Here is a 17,652-nt window from a genome sequence, read left to right as displayed (position 1 = left end):
ATGAGATAGGTACACCATGCGTAGGTCAATAAAAGTATGATCACATTTTCCTTGCATACGCTGGGTGTACTCATGCAGAGGGTAAACCCTAAATTTTAGGGTTCGGACCCTATTTAAAGGACTTTAAGGCCTTAAACCCTTCCTTACCTCCAGCCTACATCCCTCTTAGCCCCCATCTCGAAACCATAATTCTTGTGTGTGAGTTTTGAAGCTCTTGAGTGTTATTTTGGTTTTCTTTGTAGTGAAGGAAGATCTTTTAAGAAGTGATGTTGCTCTCAAGCTTTTGGATCCATATTCCTCACATCTTTGTGCATCTCGAGGAGGTATAAAGTTTAAATCTTGATACTTTCCTTGCTAGATCTTGTTAGGTTGCAAGTTATGACATTTTGTCCAAAAATCGTGGTCTAATGAGTATGGTCTACTCCAGACCATTTGATTTGTTCTTTTAGGCATTTCTGAGTGTTTGATGACACAAAAATGCAAGTTTGGCCCTTTGTATTCATCCATGCGAAAGTTATGGGGTTTTAGATGGTAATATAAGTTAGGGCTTTAGTTTTGTGCTCCTTGTAGCCATGAAAAGGCATAAAGGTTACAACTTTATGATTTTAGACATTCATTAGAGTTAGATCTAAAGTTTGGACGTTATGTCCTTAAGCATTAAGACATTAAATGAGAGTTTGGACTTTAGGGGATTACATTGGGCGTAATCCTAAGTACGTTGAGCGTTGTGGGCTGTGGCCCCGCAACCCCTCCTAGACCGAGTTGTACGTTGGTCGTAATAAGGGGTATGTCGGGTGTACTCTCAGAAAACCTTTTGGTCCATATTTGGGCCTTATCTAGTTGGGTAATGTATGGGAAGGGAAAAATGGTATTTTTCCCTTAGTAAGTTAGAGGATGAATTGGACCTTCGATTATGGGGTTAAAATCCTGATTATTAATTAGAGTTGATTTTAGGTTATGATCAGTGTGAGTAGCCATAGTAGCAGCATCCCAAGTATATGATTCGGATATCTTCAGTTGAGGTGAGTCTTCTCACCACACTAGTAGGTCAAAGGTACCAATGTCGGCCCCACTGATTTGTATGTGTATGATGTATGTGATTATGTGACTATTACTGATATGATTGTGTGAATTATGCATGGAGCCAATATGGGTTCGGATTCATTATGGACTCGGGGTCGATATGGACCGGGAGGTTGATACGGACCCGACACAGCTGTGTGTTGTTATATTTATATGTATGATGTGTATGGTATTTTGGGAAACTCACTAAGCTTTTTGCTTACGGTTTAAGTTTATGTTTCAGGTACTTTCGGTTCAAAAGGGAAGGGTTCGGCCTGATCGCATCACATCCACCCATGTTCAGCATTTTTATGATCTTTGGGATTGTGCTCTGATAAGTATTTTCACATTGATATACTTTTGCTGGGTTGATATGGATATTTGATGATTTCTAATTGACTTAAAATGAAATTTTTACTTATGAATTTTGGGTCGTTACACATTAAGGGTAGAGCGACATGTGTAAGCGATAACCTGAAAAAGACAAAAAAGTGAAAGTAAATCAAATTGAATGGTAAAATATAAATAATGTACAACGTAATACAAGCATCATACTTCGAGAACCTACAAAATGATACAAACAAACGGGATAAGTCAAGGGTAATGAAGTAAAACACAAATAATCAAAAGACAATCATATGAGCCAGAAGCATGTATGAATAACAAAACTCAGAGAACATAGCATAAAAGGAAGTGATGCTACCCATCTACCCTGATGTTTAGCCTCCACACCCTAATATCTAAGGTTGTCTTCGGAAAGAACAAGTTCATCTATGTCTAGCTTCATAGTATCATCCGACTTCATTTTAGGGCATCTCCTCCTTTTATGTCAATCATCATTGACTATATCCTCCTTAGTGTCGTTGATGGTGGTCTCCATTAGACATGTCAATAACTGCACACAACAAAAAAAAATGAAAAGGAAATTTATAATCTTGATTTTAGAATTGTATAGCTATTTATCAAAAGAAAAATAATAAAATGAAACTGATAGGTGCATTTTATTTACTTATTTTTATAATTTAATTTAGCATATTTTGTTTTATTTTTAGTTAATCAGTATGCATATTTTTGTTTTATTTATTTTTATCTGTATCGGAAAACTTCATAGTCATTGTGCTTAATTTTCAGATTTTTTGAAGACTTTGTCGAGCGAGATGATTAGGGATTGCGGAAATTAAATGGACTTTAAGATTGAATAATATTGGAACTGATGACATTTGAAGACGGTGCAAAATGGGCTAGTTGGTGAATGAAGATTAGAAGTAAAAATATATTTTGTGTTAAATAATTTTTAAAGACTTGAAGTATTTGATAAGGATTTGGCTCATTTTGGAAGTGGACTAATATTTTGTTTGGGTTTATGAGGATGATGGAAGCACAAGACTCAAGACTAGAAGCATTTTGGTGAGAATGTCAAAGCAACTCAAAGTTAATAGTGGATCTAAGTGACTCGTGCGTTCCGTGTAAGTCTAGCCTCTTGTTCGTGTGAACCCAACATGGGTAATTCTTTTGGGAGTTTGTTAGATAAGGTTTTGAGTGTTTTCTAAAGCTTTTGGGAGTTTTGTTGAAGATTATAGAACATCAATTTCATCTCAATTTCATCTTGTTAATATTTGGTGTCTCTAAACTATTTCTCTTTTGTTAAAACTTAACCATGTTATGCTTAATAATTATTGGTTGATGTTGACATAACCCATGAATAACTAGTTATATTGAATGTATTTATGAATTCGTGGTTGAAAGCTATGGAAGCATTTTATAGTGAAATATCTATTTATGTTTTTTTTTCGAAAGAGAGCATTTATTTATAATGAAACATTTATTTATATTTATGTCTTTAATCATGAGTTTAGATGTTTAAAATGTTTAAGTCATTGGTTAATTTTTTGACTAAGTAATAGATCTTCAAATTAATAAGCAACAATGATTTATTTGTTTGTGTTCATTTCACTCAAGTCATGAAATTATTTTCTCCAAAATAGTAATGAAATGATTTTAATTTCCTCTTGTATTTAGTGACTATTAAACTTTAATACTAGTTGAATTTCAAAAATTATATGTTTCATTTATTTGTGACGTTGACTAAGAAAATATAATATGTTATAAGCTTCTCTAACTATTATATTAATTAAGAAGAGTCTAGGTAACTTAAGCTTTTAAGTCACCATAGTGAAATTAAATTAAGTCGAGTATAGCACCATAACACCTGATGATAAATTAACTAGATATCTATCTGGTGAAGATATAAAGAAAGGTTTGCATAATGAACAGCTCCCAATTTGAAGTCTTGAAATCAATTAATAAAATATGGGTTAGATTAGCGTGAAGTCTTGAAATCAATTAATAAAATATGGGTTAGATTAGCGAGTGGAGCTCATTATGCAAACCTTTTTTTTTATATCTTCATATTGTTTCGAATAACTGAAATGAAGCATCAAAACATGAAGATGCTTGGTAGTCTTACATACACAAATGCTTGGTAGAGTCTTAAATAGCTTAAAACCAGCTTCTTCTATAGAGAAGTAATTTGGTGAATTAACATTTGTTTTTATTAAACAGCCATGCTAGCTATAATCATTAATCACGGATTCCCATGCATATTAAAAGATGAGTATTTACTATTACTAATGTCATATCTTGAAGACTAAATAAAACACATAAACCTTTGTTAATTTAGATCCCAAAGTTTTTGAGTAGCTAAAATTGCTTCAGTTCAAACACAATACGGCTGCATTCATTAAGCAGATATAGCATCTTATCAGAAATGTCAACGCCTCCTTGGTTCACCTCTGCTGCTGCTGCTTTCTGATACTTGTTTGCATACGTTGTTTCTTGATTCACCTGCTGCATATGTGAAGAGGTAACAAGAGCAGTTTCCTTGCTGCCTTCTTTTGCTTCTTTTATGCTGTTGCCAAAAGGATGTAATCTGTAGAAGACGTGAGTTTGACCAAACATATTCTTGAACTTGACCACATGCTCGTAGGCTTTCTGGGCATCAGGCTTGTTCATAAAGACCACCTGGCATCTTGATTTGAGATAACTGACATGAACACCTGATATCTCCATTGGCCCAAATTTAGCAAACTTGGCTTTCAGTTCTGAAACTGATGGTAGGGCGGCATCTGGAGGGAACTTCATTGATAGGACCATTTTCGGCCCCTTTTCCACTATGCTAATGCCACTCTTCTCTTCTTTCTTTCTTTCTCTTTCTCTTTTGGAAGACAACACCAAAGCCAATTTCGGACACCCTATACTGCTGACTGATCTCCTTCTCTGCCTCTTCTTCAATGGCAGCTCACGTTTTGTGGTTGTGGTTGTGGTTGCGGCCTCAGGTTGAGGTTGCTGCTTATCATCACTGGTGGTGGTGGTGGAAATGATATCCAGCTTTTTATCAATAATCTCAACCTTCACCTGTCTCTTCTTCTCGGGAACATCATCTTGAGAATCATGATGCAGATTCCTTTTCACCTTGTGACTTGTTTTAGTAGCATTTGGTTTTGGGGTTGCAAGGCGTCTTTTCTTTTTATTTTGGAGTTTGATTGTAGGCTTTTTCTCATCATCAACTGGAGCTGGAGCTGCAAATCATACCAATCAACAACCAGTAAGGGTTGCAGAGCCCAGAAAGTCATAAACTCATTTTAAATTTAGCAAAGTTGATGAAACATGCTTTAAGTTTAACGTAGGCCCCATCTTACTATGATTCAATCACTAAAAGAAACTGATGGCATGATTATGCTCCTTACGTTAGAAAAATAGGATTTTAGTTCAAGTAACCAAGACTTGTATGTATACACTATACAGCATCTTCTTCTGATATCCATCATTCTTGAGTCTTGACATAAAACAAGAGACCACCTTCAAGTTTACAGATTAAACCAAGGATTTCCTTGTAACTTCAAAACTATCAAAATTTGTTTCAAGGGAATGGGAGTAATGATAAGTAAATTAAACATTACATACATGGTATAACTATAATTAAAAAACATCTACATCAACCTTCAACATAAAATTTACTATATCTGAATTTGCAAACTCAAAAATGATAGCAAAGAAGTTGCCAGATATTGTCTTCTCATGATTATAAAATAAGTAAAAAGCAAAAATTGTGGATAAAACATGAATTTAAGGGTCAAACACTTTGGTTAATATATTCAAGTAAATGAATCTAATCAACTAACAAACAAATGTCAAACTTGTTAAGTTATTCAAAGCCTGCATAAAAAACTGTTAATGTAGAAGCAATGCAAGTAAAGTGAGATAGCAATCAAGTGGAATAAGGAATGTAAGAAAAAGTAGGAATGTCATCCAAGTATATAGCTATTGTATATCAGTATATCTAAGTTTTAAATTATTTGCTTGATAATTATTGTTACATGTACAGATGCATGAACAATTGAACATGAAAACAAGAACTGAAATAAGAGTGTTAATTAGCAATAATACCTTGAAGTAAAGTTGTCTCCTGTTGATTTGAGGTCATGCTAGGATCTACCAGCCCTTGAGGATGCACCCCAAATGCAAGAAAATAAGGTTCATCAATCTCTGCATATTTTGCTTTACGAAAAGCAAGAACTCTAGCTACCTCCTTTAAAAGGCTAGGATCCTGATGCACATTTGTGGGATCCAAAGCCAATTGCTGGACAAACGAAAGTGTTTGAAGTGGTTGGAATTCTTGTCTGAACCCTTCAATCTGTTGCACTGAATAAACCCCTCCAGTGCTATATCCATCAATATCAACTTCTAGAAAACCTTCTACAGGTGCAGGTCTATACGATGAAAAAAATAGGCAAGGACAAGTCAATCCTAGAGCAGCTCTGTGATTGATCTCATAAACTGCTTCATTCACGGCTTTCAAGAATAAACGAGAACTAGATCGATTTGAATACATGCTAAAATTCGATTCAAAATGAAGGAGTTTCTTTGGATCTAACCAATTATAGGAATTATCGCCAAAAAATGAAACAAGCATCAAACCTTCTTTATTTGCTTGTTGAACATGACTACTTGTTAGGGCTTCATCGTAAATGATGCTAGGCCACCAAGGGTAACAATTAACTTTCGCCCAAACCAAATCTCCCACATTGAATTGCTTCTCCTTCTCCTTCTCCATGAATCTTTCTCTGTTTCTCAAATTGCTAAGTAGTTTAAAGCACCCATGTTTCATGTTGTACAGCGATACCAAACAACTCCTTTCAAGGCCTTGTCATCACAACCAATCAGAAAGTGACACGTTGCACCAAGGGTCCTTCACTTTTCAAGAAATCTTTGTATGAAACATGAAGAGGTTCTTCCCGTGATTCGAACCACTCACCTATGGCCACAATGTCCGTTCTAATTCCAAAACAAACCCTCAATTTCTTGAACTCAACATTTAATGATTTCACTACACACCCCAAATTACTACCACCATAATCAATTTTACAGTTCAAGGCTCCACACTTAAGTTTCCTATATAATTCCATTGAGTTATCACATGACATCTCATAATAATCACCATAAAGAACTAAACCTCCATCTCATATCAAACCACCTAGATAGCATACCTACTTAACCCAAGTTGAATAGGAAACAATCGACGGAATGAGCACATTTAACACTTTCTATCAAGTCCTTATACTAGATAATATATCACAAATCTCTCTCGGATTATACATTTTTACCATTTATTGTTATCAACTAATAATACAAATACCTAAATAGAAACTTACTTGAAAGCAAAATCATCTCTTTGATGTTAAAAACACAAAATGATGATGATATCCTATATACAAAGCAAATGGAACTCTTCTTCATAATATGCATTTAAGTCAGATAACATCTTATCTTAAATTAGGACTAAAAATGAAAGAGAGAGAGAGAGAGAGAGAGAGAGAGAGAGAGAGAGAAACAAGCAAAAGCACTGTTTTCTAAATAGAAACTTCTCACCTCTTAAGAGGATAATTCCAAGTGAAAGCAATAAGATTTGGAAGTCTGCAAACCCTGAAAACCCTATGTATATGTTACATTCATTATGAGCTACCCCATGAAAACATCAATTGTTGATGACAAAAGTCACCGAATTCGAAATCACAATAAAACCATCAACGGCTTCTCCTAGTCCTTCTTCTTCATATGTTTCTTAGTTTTAGTATGAAAATGCAATCAGATCCGCACCCAGAATGCGGAGAGTGGCAAAATAGAGAATTCAAACCTACCAATTCTAAAAGAGATGTCGATTTCATCGTATATAACTATGGAAGGTTTTCTAGAAGTTGAAATTCCTGGATTTGAATCCAGAGGGGTTTACACAATCCGGAACCAGTTCAAGCGCTTTCATTTCTACTGGCACTGGTTTTGTGCCTTAAGAATCAGGATCTTAACCTTTTAAAAGGGAGTAACTCTCGCCGACGCAATTCCAGGAAAGAAGTCGATTTCCACGTCGTAAGACGCCGCACCATGACCGTCAGCCACAACACCAGCATCTCAATTCTCAACGCTTGTGCCCTCATGGCTTACCTAACTTATTGCCAAAAGCCCAAAACAACAACAAAAATAATAAAAATAAAATGTGTTTAAAGTCCAATAAAGTAGATGATATAACCATTAACTATCAGTTTTGATCTTATTTGGTCATGTAATTATCTTTTTGAATATTATGCACTCATTGTATTTCAAAAAGCATTCATTAAAGTTATTCTTATAAATAAAGTGATCACCCGGTGACATTGATTACGTGGCTATATCAATAAATTTTGTGTCGTTTTCTTGGCCACACGTGTTAATCAACATGGAAAACAAATACCACGTTTAAACACGGATAAATCCAATACTTTCCAATTCGATTCATTTTTGTGTACAAAAACATTCTTTATGGATTAGAGCTTATTTTTGCACGTGATCTTCAAAAAAATTGTGTGTGCATAATGATGAATGGAAATCCAGATGTTGTGTACAAAAAAAAAAACTTTATCGATTAGAGCTCTTGGGAGTTATCGGTTTATTTTTGGTGTGGTCTTCAAAAAACTATGTGCATAATGATGAATGAAAATCCAAATGCTCTATGTCTGAAAGTTGATTAACTTCAATAGAGTCTTTGTACGTCGTCCTCTCACATATTCTGATGACAATCACTTCTTATTTTATTATCAAGGATAAACCTCATATTTTAGTTTTTTTTTTTTTTTTTTTGTCATCTAGGCAAAATCATATTATTTTAAAGTATTATGAAGTTTTTATATCGTAAAATATTCATCATCATCACTATATTATTAAGGTTTAAGCACTTCAACAAATGATAAGATTACAAATAGAAAGTAATAATGCAAACAAAAGACAAGAACATAGTCTTTAACATGGTTCACACGATCATAATGATCGCTATGCCCATAGCCGAACAGGAGAGATTTTACACGAATTCAGGCGATATATTTGTATAAGCAAAAGACCTAAAATCTATCAATAAAACCAATTCTATAAACTCTGACAAATCTGAGTCATGATGTATTTTGATGTCGAATTTGATAGCCCAAGAAAAATTTCTTCCTGCCAACCCATGTAAGTTTGATTCCACATTACCCAAGTTGTAAAAGAAAATTATTGATAATTTGATATAATTTCATACAAGACTATAAATGAGTCTGTTTGATTCTATTGTATGGTATGACTAATTATAAATTATGTGTTTATACATGGAAAATAGAATAAAAGGGTAAATCGTCACAAGTTCTATAAGGCTTACTAGTTTTATACTTCAAGCAGCTCAACTCAACTTAAATCTTAATTGATATTCCCAAATTGGCTCGACTTTGGACTTTGGTTTACAGGATAACCAAATATTTAAGTTCGATTTGGTTATTTTATATATAGAAACCGAACCGGGCTGAAATACCCAAAAGGCCAAAACTTCAAGGCATACAATACTACAACATACATATGAAAATGTTTAGCTAAAATGTACATAAATGTTTGTCCAAAAGAAAGAATTTCCAAATCCAAAAAGCATGCAAAGATTCTAACAAGCTTACAGTATAAAATACATGACATGACTAACTGTGTAGAGGTGGTGACACACACACACACAACTATTATGGTATATGCACATGAGACTTTATTTTAAAGAACATTTTTATAAAATGAACTTCTATTCAATTCCGCTTCAATTCCCAGCTGGCAATGACCCCATCCCATGATGAGCTGCCAATCAACGGATCAAACGGATGCCAACTGCAATCTCTTACAATTTGGTCATGGTATTTCAGCCTTGCTACCTGAGCTCCACTCACCTAATTAAATCAAAAGTGTTCTTAAAAATATTAATACACATCTCTTACATGTAATTCAATATATATACTCAAAATTAACTTACCATATCATAAATATAAATGTGGGCATCAGCAGATCCAGTGTATATGTACTTTTGCCCAGTGCTGCCAACAGATTACAATTATATTACAAACTATATTAACTTTAATCAATCAATCAATAATAATCTGGTAACTAAATAAAAAGTATACCTGTATGATGGTGAGAAGTAGCATCGTATGAGTGTTCGCAAGACTCTGTGACCTCTATATGTACACACTGATAAATCATTTGGATGTTTTCTGTTTCTTAAATGTGATGGGTATTCCATCCATCTATAATCCCACTCAATGTGTCTAGGAGGGGCTATACTAATATTGCTGCATCAAAAGAAAACATATTGCTACTTTCAACACTTCTAAATCAGTAAAAGACAAAAAGGAGGCATATGTATATACCTGCGTGCATTTGAGGACATTTTCCTAATATCCCAGAGTTTAATAGCCTGATCTTTTCCATTTGAAATCAAATAATGACCATCTCCATGACTATCAATGAATGTAATGCCTTCAAGATGTCCAGTCAGAACACCAGATTCTATTCCTCTTGTCCCAAGGCATCTTCTATCCCATACCTAAACTACAACATACTTAGATATGCACATACATACATACATACATACATATGCAAAAACTAGAAGAATTTACCTTACAAAGGTGATCATCACTCCCAGAATATAACACATGACCAGCTTCATCAGCAAAGCAAACAGCATTAACATCAGACTGCAAGGTAAACATGCCATAAACCATCAAAACAGAAAAGAAGCCCAATTCTTCAAGATGATCACAACTTTAACTTGATTCTTTGTAGAGCCTTTAAGAGTATGAATAATAAATAATACTTGTGATACAAAATGCATATTTCATAATTCATACCCTGTGTGCTGGTATGCGAACATTTAACTTGTTGGCTGCAAGATCATAAACATATATTGAATCATCACTACTTGCTGCTACAAGCTCTCGCCCATCAGTCGAAAATTTTACAGAGAAAATCCCAAATGAGTAATCATCTTCCTCATCATCATCATGACCAGAAAAATCCAGACCTTCATGTATCTCCTGCATACAGACAACACTTCAACTCAACCCCATTTGAAAAAACAAACAGAAGTGGTAAGCAAAAAAAAAAAAAGATTGTTACAAATACATACAGTCACATTTGCAACAGACTCGGTCATAGCTGATCCAATGTTCACAATATGGACAATAGGGGACATACTGGAATAAACCTGCAAGAATAAGAATGTCAGTGAGAATGAAACTGGAACATCAATTCATGTTCTTGAAAATCAAACAAAAATCATACTACAGAGTACAGATCATGAGCATCAATTAGCAAGAAAACATCCTTACTATATGTCCTGAATTTATATGTTGTTTCTAAGTTTCAGTGTTTGCAGAGACTTACAAGAAAACGTTGGTCAGGTGAAAGAGATGTATCTGTTATTGTCCACCTTAAGCTTCTGGCCCGGATGTTTTTTTTAACTTTCCAACCATTGTCAACATTATATATCTTAATATCACTATCCTGTACATGTAGAAAATAACAATTATTATTACAAGATCAAAAGAAGAAACAGTAGGGTTCCATTGGAGATGATTGCATATCGTACCTGAAATCCTGCAACAAAAAGAGTCCCATCTGCTGAAAACTGTGAGACATAAGCACAACTCGTCATTCTATCGATCACAGAAGGACCATTAACTGGTAAATATCTGCTCGAGAGGTGACAACGATCTGCAGACGTGAATCTACTTCTCCCGGAGTAATTACCCTCTCGACCTGCCAACATTTTAACTGGGGAAATAGGCATTCCTTCTGACTTTCTGGGCAATATTCGGCTATAGAACTGATGGGGTTTTGACCTAAGCTTCGTAACCACTCCAATCTCCGGTAACCCTTCATCAGAGGCGGCAATACCTCCTATCCCACTACCACCATCCCGGCCGCACTGGCGAATTGACTTTCTGGACCTACTCATTCTTTACAGGACTCAATTCCTAAATTCCAGGCTCAGATACGATATTACACCACCGTTCAAGAAATCACAAAATTATTGGTACGAGATAAACTAGTAATTACCCAGTATGTATTTAGTTATAATTGACTAAAACTGGAGCATCATAAGATGAAAAAGAAGACGCTGATTTCAGATAGTTTATCTAGGGTTCAAGATTAAGAGGCGATGACACACAGTAGGTGAGGTGGAAGAGACTGCAACGTACGATCGATCATATTCTGGATTGACGGCGAAGGAAGGGGCCATCCATGGGGTTTAGGGTGAGGTGAAAACCCCAGAAAAAACTGTGTTGGAGGTAGGAAGTATGATGTGTTCTTAGTTTCCTTCGATCAACAGGGGCGTTGAAGTGAGTAATTTGAATGTATGTATGGTTAGAATCAATATGCGATTTTTCTTAAATTTGACAAAAACGACATCAATTGGGGAAAATTGGGTACTATCCACTTGAGGTTCCTCAAGTACTTTCCATTACCCTTTTCATACTCCTTTCTCACCAACGCTTTTTAACTACCCATTTTTCAACGGTATCTTCCTATAAATATTTTCATGATTAATTGATTTTAAGGTGTTTTGGACATATATAATATAGATCGCAATTTGAGCTTTCGATAAACTATTTCTTGTTGTAATATATCTGTTTTATGTGACATATCTTCTACTATCATATTAAATATATTTTTTATCACTTACAACATTGCTATTACCTACTTTTATTATTGTATCAAACTTTATCTTCTAAAAATAAAATTGATTTTTAATAAAATGACTAAGAAAATTGTTTTTACTTATTTTTGTTTTAAATGTTTGATGAATAATCAAATAAGTTGCTTAACTAAACAGAACATTCAAGATTTATAATATAGTAGATTGTTTGACTTAAGACAAAAAAGCAAGTAGAAATAGGTGTTTGAGGGTGACAAAAATTCAAGATTTTTCCACGGATTGGTGAATATGAACATAAAAAATTCTCGCACCATTGACTTAAATATTAATGGGGTGTAGATTACGAAGGCAAACATAATAAATAGCAAGGCCTTCAACTTCTTCAAAAATAAGTTCAAGGAAAACATCACTTGTAGACCGCAGTTCACAAGCTCAAACTTCCATATCTTAGAGGCTTAGGATCGAACTTTCTTGGAATCGTTCATCGTGGATGAGATCAAAGAAGTCATGTGGTGTTGCGGCAATGAAAAATATCGAGGTTCATGCGGCCTCTCTTTCAAGCTCATAAAGACTTTTTGGGACATTATTTGGGGCGATGTGGTGGAAGCAGTGAAGCACTTTGACCAACACAAATGTTAGGTGCATTTTATGCACTCATTTTGCACGTCTATTCCGTATTATTTTTTTTTATTGTATTTGAGTTTTTAATTCTTGCATTTAGTTAATAATTTGGGCATTTGCATGTTTTATTTATAATGTCTAGTATTACGAGTGTTCAAAAATATCTATATCTGAAAGTTTGAATCCGAATTATCCGAAAAATCGGATATCCAAATTTTCGGATATCCGATTTTTCGAAATCGGAATTGGATAGTATTTTTCTGATTTTTCTGATATCCGAAAATTATGATTTTAGTTTACACATTTTTTGTTATTTTAATTGTATATGTCATATGATATGAATGACAGCAACTAAAACATATTCATAATACCCTTAATTAAATACTTATATTATTTCATATGCCTTTCTAATTTAAAGATTTCATATGCCTTTCCAATTTGAACAAAATTTTAAATTTTCGAATATCTGATTTTGGTATCTGAGTTCGTATCTGAAATTTTGAATATTAATTTGGATATCCGAAATTCAGATAATCGGTTATGAACACCTCTACTTGGTACTTCACCACTTTTTTGAATTGTGTTGCAGACATTGCAGGTATGCGGAGCAATGGAGCCGACCATAAAGCATGGAGAGAAGATGAATAAGATGTGTAGTAGGAGAACACTTGAAAACATAACTCAAGTCGTTGCACATCATCATATCAAAGGATTACGTTTAAAATGTGGTCCCTGTTACACCAATACAAGTTGTGTTTTTCTTCATCATTTGTTTGAGCAACACGACTTGGGTTGAAGATAAAATGAAGGTGAAATGAAGATCAAAGGTCAATTGAAGTGTCAGCCAAAAAGTGTGGTATGTTGCAAAAACTCATGGGCATGAGTTCAAAAAGCACGGTCTAGTAGAAAAAGGCACGTTTTGGCACATGATTGTGCGTTTCTCTCGAGAGTGGTTACTAATTATGCTAAAATTGAGGAATTTGGCTCATTATTGACGAAGACGGTTTTTGGAGCTACTATGGGCGATTTTTGGAGTTCTCGGATCATTGCAAACACTAGTAATTTTCGTTTGTAAGCATTAAACTCTTTTAATTCCATCATCTTGTTTGATTTGTTTTTAGTCATGTGTGGCTAAAAACCCTAGTTCTAGTTCTAGTTCTTGTTCAAAACATATTGATCGTTTGATTTGATGCATGTGACTTGATGTTTGGTTTAAGATTCTATTCTAGTGATTTTGTTCTTGTTTTAACTAAAATCCTTGAATTTGATTTATGTTTTATTGGCCACTTATATGGATTGAGTTCTTGTGTAATTAATTAACTTTTAAGGCACCTAATCGTTCTATAAAGTTAATGTGAGGTAACAAGCAATATGATTTCTTATTGTAGAATATATATCACATTTTTCATACTTCCAAGCATATGAGAAGAAATGAACATTGTTGGGAAGCTTGTACAAAACTTAATGTGGTTTCTCAATACAATCTAAGAGCGTTTTTAGGTTAAATTAGTGAAGCTGGGTTTAATAAAAAAAAAGCATGTTTTGATTTGATAATTTGGCAAGCGATAGATATTAGAGCGTGTTAGGCCCTGTTTGTTTGCCTCTTAATTGAAAATTTAAGAGGCAACCTCTTAAAAATTCAGATATAGCTTGTTTGGTAGCATCTTATAATACACATCTGAATTTGTTAAATGTCTCTTAAAAAATCAGACTTCACCCCGTATCTGGAAAAAAAAGACGCATCTGCCCTAGATCTCACTCTTTCTTTCTTTTTCTCAAAAACACGCCTCTACTCCTTTCTTCTCATCAACGCGCACACACAAACCTCCATCGATCTGTCGAAGCTGTGTTCCCTCCCCGCCGTCGTAGTCGTCGGCCTCCTCTCCGCCTCCAGCTCCGACTGCTACGCCACAACACCTCTTGCTCCACCGCCGACTCTACGCCACAGCACCTCCGACCACCGTTGATTGAGCAGGGGAGAAAATCGACTCCTGCTTGATTTTTGGTGTACGATCGAAACAGGGAGAAAAATAGATACAAATGTCGAAGGACAACAAGGTAGCGTTTGGAAGAAGGAAACTCACAAACACATGTTGATTTGGGGTGTGTAATCGAAAAACCATAAGAAATATGGGAGAAGACAATGGATTAGAAGTCCAGTGCACATGGGTTCTCGACCCCCTCATTACACTGGATTTATGGTGATTTGTAAGCATTTATTTTGTTGTTTTGTTCTTATGTTGCTTGGCATTTATGTTCCTAATTTGTAAGGGATTTATAATGTTGTTGCTATGATTTTTGAAACATCTTATGAAAATCTGTGAGATCTTGTTGTAATATTGCTATGAAATTATGTTTTTGATTGCTGAAATATATTGTTGTTGTGATTTCTAAAATATTATCTAAAAATCTGTGAAATCTTGTTGTTTTTCTGAAATATTGTTGTGAAATTGTGCTGAAAATAATGATTTGTTGCTGATATGAAATAATGTTATTGTTTTTTTGGTGAAAATTTTCTTGTTTATTGCTGAATTTTGTTGGATTTATAAATAAAAAAACATTGACTTTTGGTTAAATAATGATTTGTTGCTTATATGAAATAATGTAGTTATTTTTTGTTGAAATTTTTTGGTTATTTTATAAATAAAAACATTGAATTAAAAAAAATAACACATAAGGGTAAAATAGTCATTTTTATCATTCAGCACTGTAATTCAGATGTTCCAACCAAACAACATTTAAAAATTCAGACTCTCTTAGAAATTCAGACCTCTTAAAAATTCAGATCTTAAAAATTCAGATCCTACCAAACAGCCTCTTAGTATCTTTCAGTACCAACATAGAATATTAATCATGAATTGCATCAAGGAAAAATCAAGTTAAATGACAACATTGAGAACTAGAACTGTAATCGTTTAATTCATTGTTTACAAATCTATTTTATTTTCTACATGTTTTCAAAGTAGATTGTTATTTACATTACTTAACCTTTTGCATACGAAACCCCCCTTTTTGTGACCAAAGTGCCTTACGCAAAGAGGTATAGACTATTATCTTGTGTCTCTATGGTTCGACCCTGCTTGCATTGTGCTACTTTTTAGTGCATTATAGAAGTGTATTTGGAGTCTACTGTATCATTATTATTTGTTGGGTTTGACAACCTAACAACAAACTCCTAAATCCAAGGAGCAACACCTTCTTCATCTCTCTTGTCCTTAAATTGCATGATTCCTCAAACTCATTGAGCATACACCTATAAATCGTATCGGGAGCATCACAAAATTTATATCTAAAACATTTGTCGCCATACTCAAAAAAGTTATTAGTTATGTGGCGCAAGAAATCAACTTATGTTACCGATATGGATATTTTGGGCAGTCCTTTGGTCGTCAATGAAGCTATTTTGTGGGCTAACAAGAGGAAGGAAAAAGTTCTACTACTCAAAGTCGAGTCGATTATGACAAAGCTTTTGATTCGATTAGTTGGAGATACATGGATGACGGCGTGGAACAGATGGATTTTGGCGCTACATGGAGAACTTGGATAAGGGCCATTCTTCCTTCCTCCAAGGTATGAGTGCTTTTTAAATGTGCCCTACGAATGAGTTGTTCATAGAGAAAGGTATAAGCCAAGGAGATCATATCTCCCCTTTCTTTATATTATTGCAGTTGAAGGTCTCATAGTTGTAACATCTACTTTTTTGGTGTGTTTCTCTTTAAGTTTTTTAAGTTAAATAAAAGAAAAAAGAAATTTTTGGGTTATGCGGCGCATACTTGGTTGTACATAACGCGTTGATGCCACATGGATGAGAGGCGTAGTTTATTTAACTACATGGTGTATGGATGCATCAGGCATAAAATTCTACATTTCGGGCTTTAGGCTGTAACATCCCAATCTTCATACCAAATTTTTCATTTAAAAATAATTAAGTACATGTTTATTCAATTCACACCTACGAAAAACTTAGATAAAACCATTTAACTCAAAACATTTATCATAGTATCGTCAAAGGTTATCATGTGAACAAATATCTCATGGATGCGATGCAATTGATTCATGTCCCTCCTTTAATATAAGAAAACCTGAAACAATTAAACCACAAACCGTAAGCACAAAGCTTAACATTTATCTTCTTTCATGTGTGTTATTTGGTACCTGAGGAACTCACTAAACATTATGCTTACAGTTTATGTTTATGGTTTCAGGTACTTCCAGTTCCAAAGGGAAGGGTCCGGCGTGATGGCACATCATCCTCCCCTCATGGTTTCCGCATATGAAATAATTTGTACTCTGATGATTTAATACTATTATTTGTATGGGTTCCGAACAATTAATGAATGTTTTGAATGACTTTTAAACGAAAAATTTTATTACTATTTTGCGACGTTACAATAGCATTGTCCTTCTCTCAAACGACGAAGACGATGTCACTTTCCCCCACCGAAGACCTCCTTACGCAGCCGCCACCCTTCGTCTTCTCTGTTGCCTAGATCTGTTCACCAAGCTTCAACGACGGGGGGAGAGAGAGAGAAGGGAAGCCCTTCGTCTTCTCTATTTTCTAGCACCGATCTATGTCTCCCTTCTACCGGCTTCAGGTGGTGGTGGTTGTGCTACCGTCGGCGGCTTCTGGTGGTGGTGGTTGTGCTTTGACCAGCGACGACTTCCAGTGGGTGTTTACAAAAACAAAGGAGGAGTGGGGAGGGGTGTTTACATTTTCTTTTTTATTTATTTTAATAAATAAACTTAATAAAAAAATTGAAAAAAGAAAACACCAAGGGCAAATCTGTCATTTTAGATATTTTCAAAATACTTTTGACCAAATTCGCAACAAAATGAAAAGTTTGGACCAATAGTGCTAGTCCAAAATTTTTTGGACCAAATGATAATTTTCAACTAACAGTTTTGTCTTTATAATAAGCCAAAATTGAAAGCAAAGC

The 17,652-nt window shown here is 34.6% G+C and overlaps 2 protein-coding genes across 2 annotated transcripts; both read right to left on the bottom strand.

Annotated features, from left to right (window-relative positions):
- Positions 1 to 3,636: 3,636 nt before the first annotated feature.
- Positions 3,637 to 7,595, bottom strand: LOC145165732 (uncharacterized). The gene is made up of 2 exons (XM_079084561.1): positions 5,509 to 7,595; positions 3,637 to 4,640 (listed from the first exon to the last, which is right to left on the bottom strand). Exons 1-2 carry the CDS (start codon positions 6,227 to 6,229, stop codon positions 3,763 to 3,765), a joined length of 1,599 nt encoding a protein of 532 aa, XP_078940687.1. The 5' UTR covers positions 6,230 to 7,595; the 3' UTR covers positions 3,637 to 3,762.
- A 1,380-nt stretch (positions 7,596 to 8,975) lies between these two features.
- On the bottom strand, positions 8,976 to 11,932 carry LOC145165731 (LEC14B homolog). The gene is made up of 9 exons (XM_079084560.1): positions 11,024 to 11,932; positions 10,819 to 10,938; positions 10,562 to 10,639; positions 10,284 to 10,469; positions 10,053 to 10,130; positions 9,804 to 9,979; positions 9,558 to 9,725; positions 9,410 to 9,470; positions 8,976 to 9,326 (listed from the first exon to the last, which is right to left on the bottom strand). Exons 1-9 carry the CDS (start codon positions 11,390 to 11,392, stop codon positions 9,189 to 9,191), a joined length of 1,374 nt encoding a protein of 457 aa, XP_078940686.1. The 5' UTR covers positions 11,393 to 11,932; the 3' UTR covers positions 8,976 to 9,188.
- Between the last annotated feature and the right edge of the window lie 5,720 nt (positions 11,933 to 17,652).

This window comes from Lactuca virosa, chromosome 3 (assembly GCF_052849685.1).
Source record: "Lactuca virosa cultivar CGN04683 chromosome 3, Lactuca_virosa_CGN04683_v6, whole genome shotgun sequence".
Taxonomy (NCBI): Eukaryota; Viridiplantae; Streptophyta; class Magnoliopsida; order Asterales; family Asteraceae; genus Lactuca; species Lactuca virosa.
This window is presented reverse-complemented; position numbering and strand designations above follow the sequence as displayed.

What these genes read in the sequence shown, in the direction of transcription:
- LOC145165732 (XM_079084561.1), bottom strand. Translation starts at nt 6,229, where the DNA reads ATGAAACATGGGTGCTTTAAACTACTTAGCAATTTGAGAAACAGAGAA. An exon ending in GGAGACAACTTTACTTCAAG is followed by an intron (nt 4,641 to 5,508) that starts GTATTATTGCTA and finishes TATGATTTGCAG; the next exon opens with CTCCAGCTCCAGTTGATGAT.
- LOC145165731 (XM_079084560.1), bottom strand. Translation starts at nt 11,392, where the DNA reads ATGAGTAGGTCCAGAAAGTCAATTCGCCAGTGCGGCCGGGATGGTGGT. An exon ending in TTCGCATACCAGCACACAGG is followed by an intron (nt 10,131 to 10,283) that starts GTATGAATTATG and finishes TTTACCTTGCAG; the next exon opens with TCTGATGTTAATGCTGTTTG. An exon ending in TACTTCTCACCATCATACAG is followed by an intron (nt 9,471 to 9,557) that starts GTATACTTTTTA and finishes ATCTGTTGGCAG; the next exon opens with CACTGGGCAAAAGTACATAT.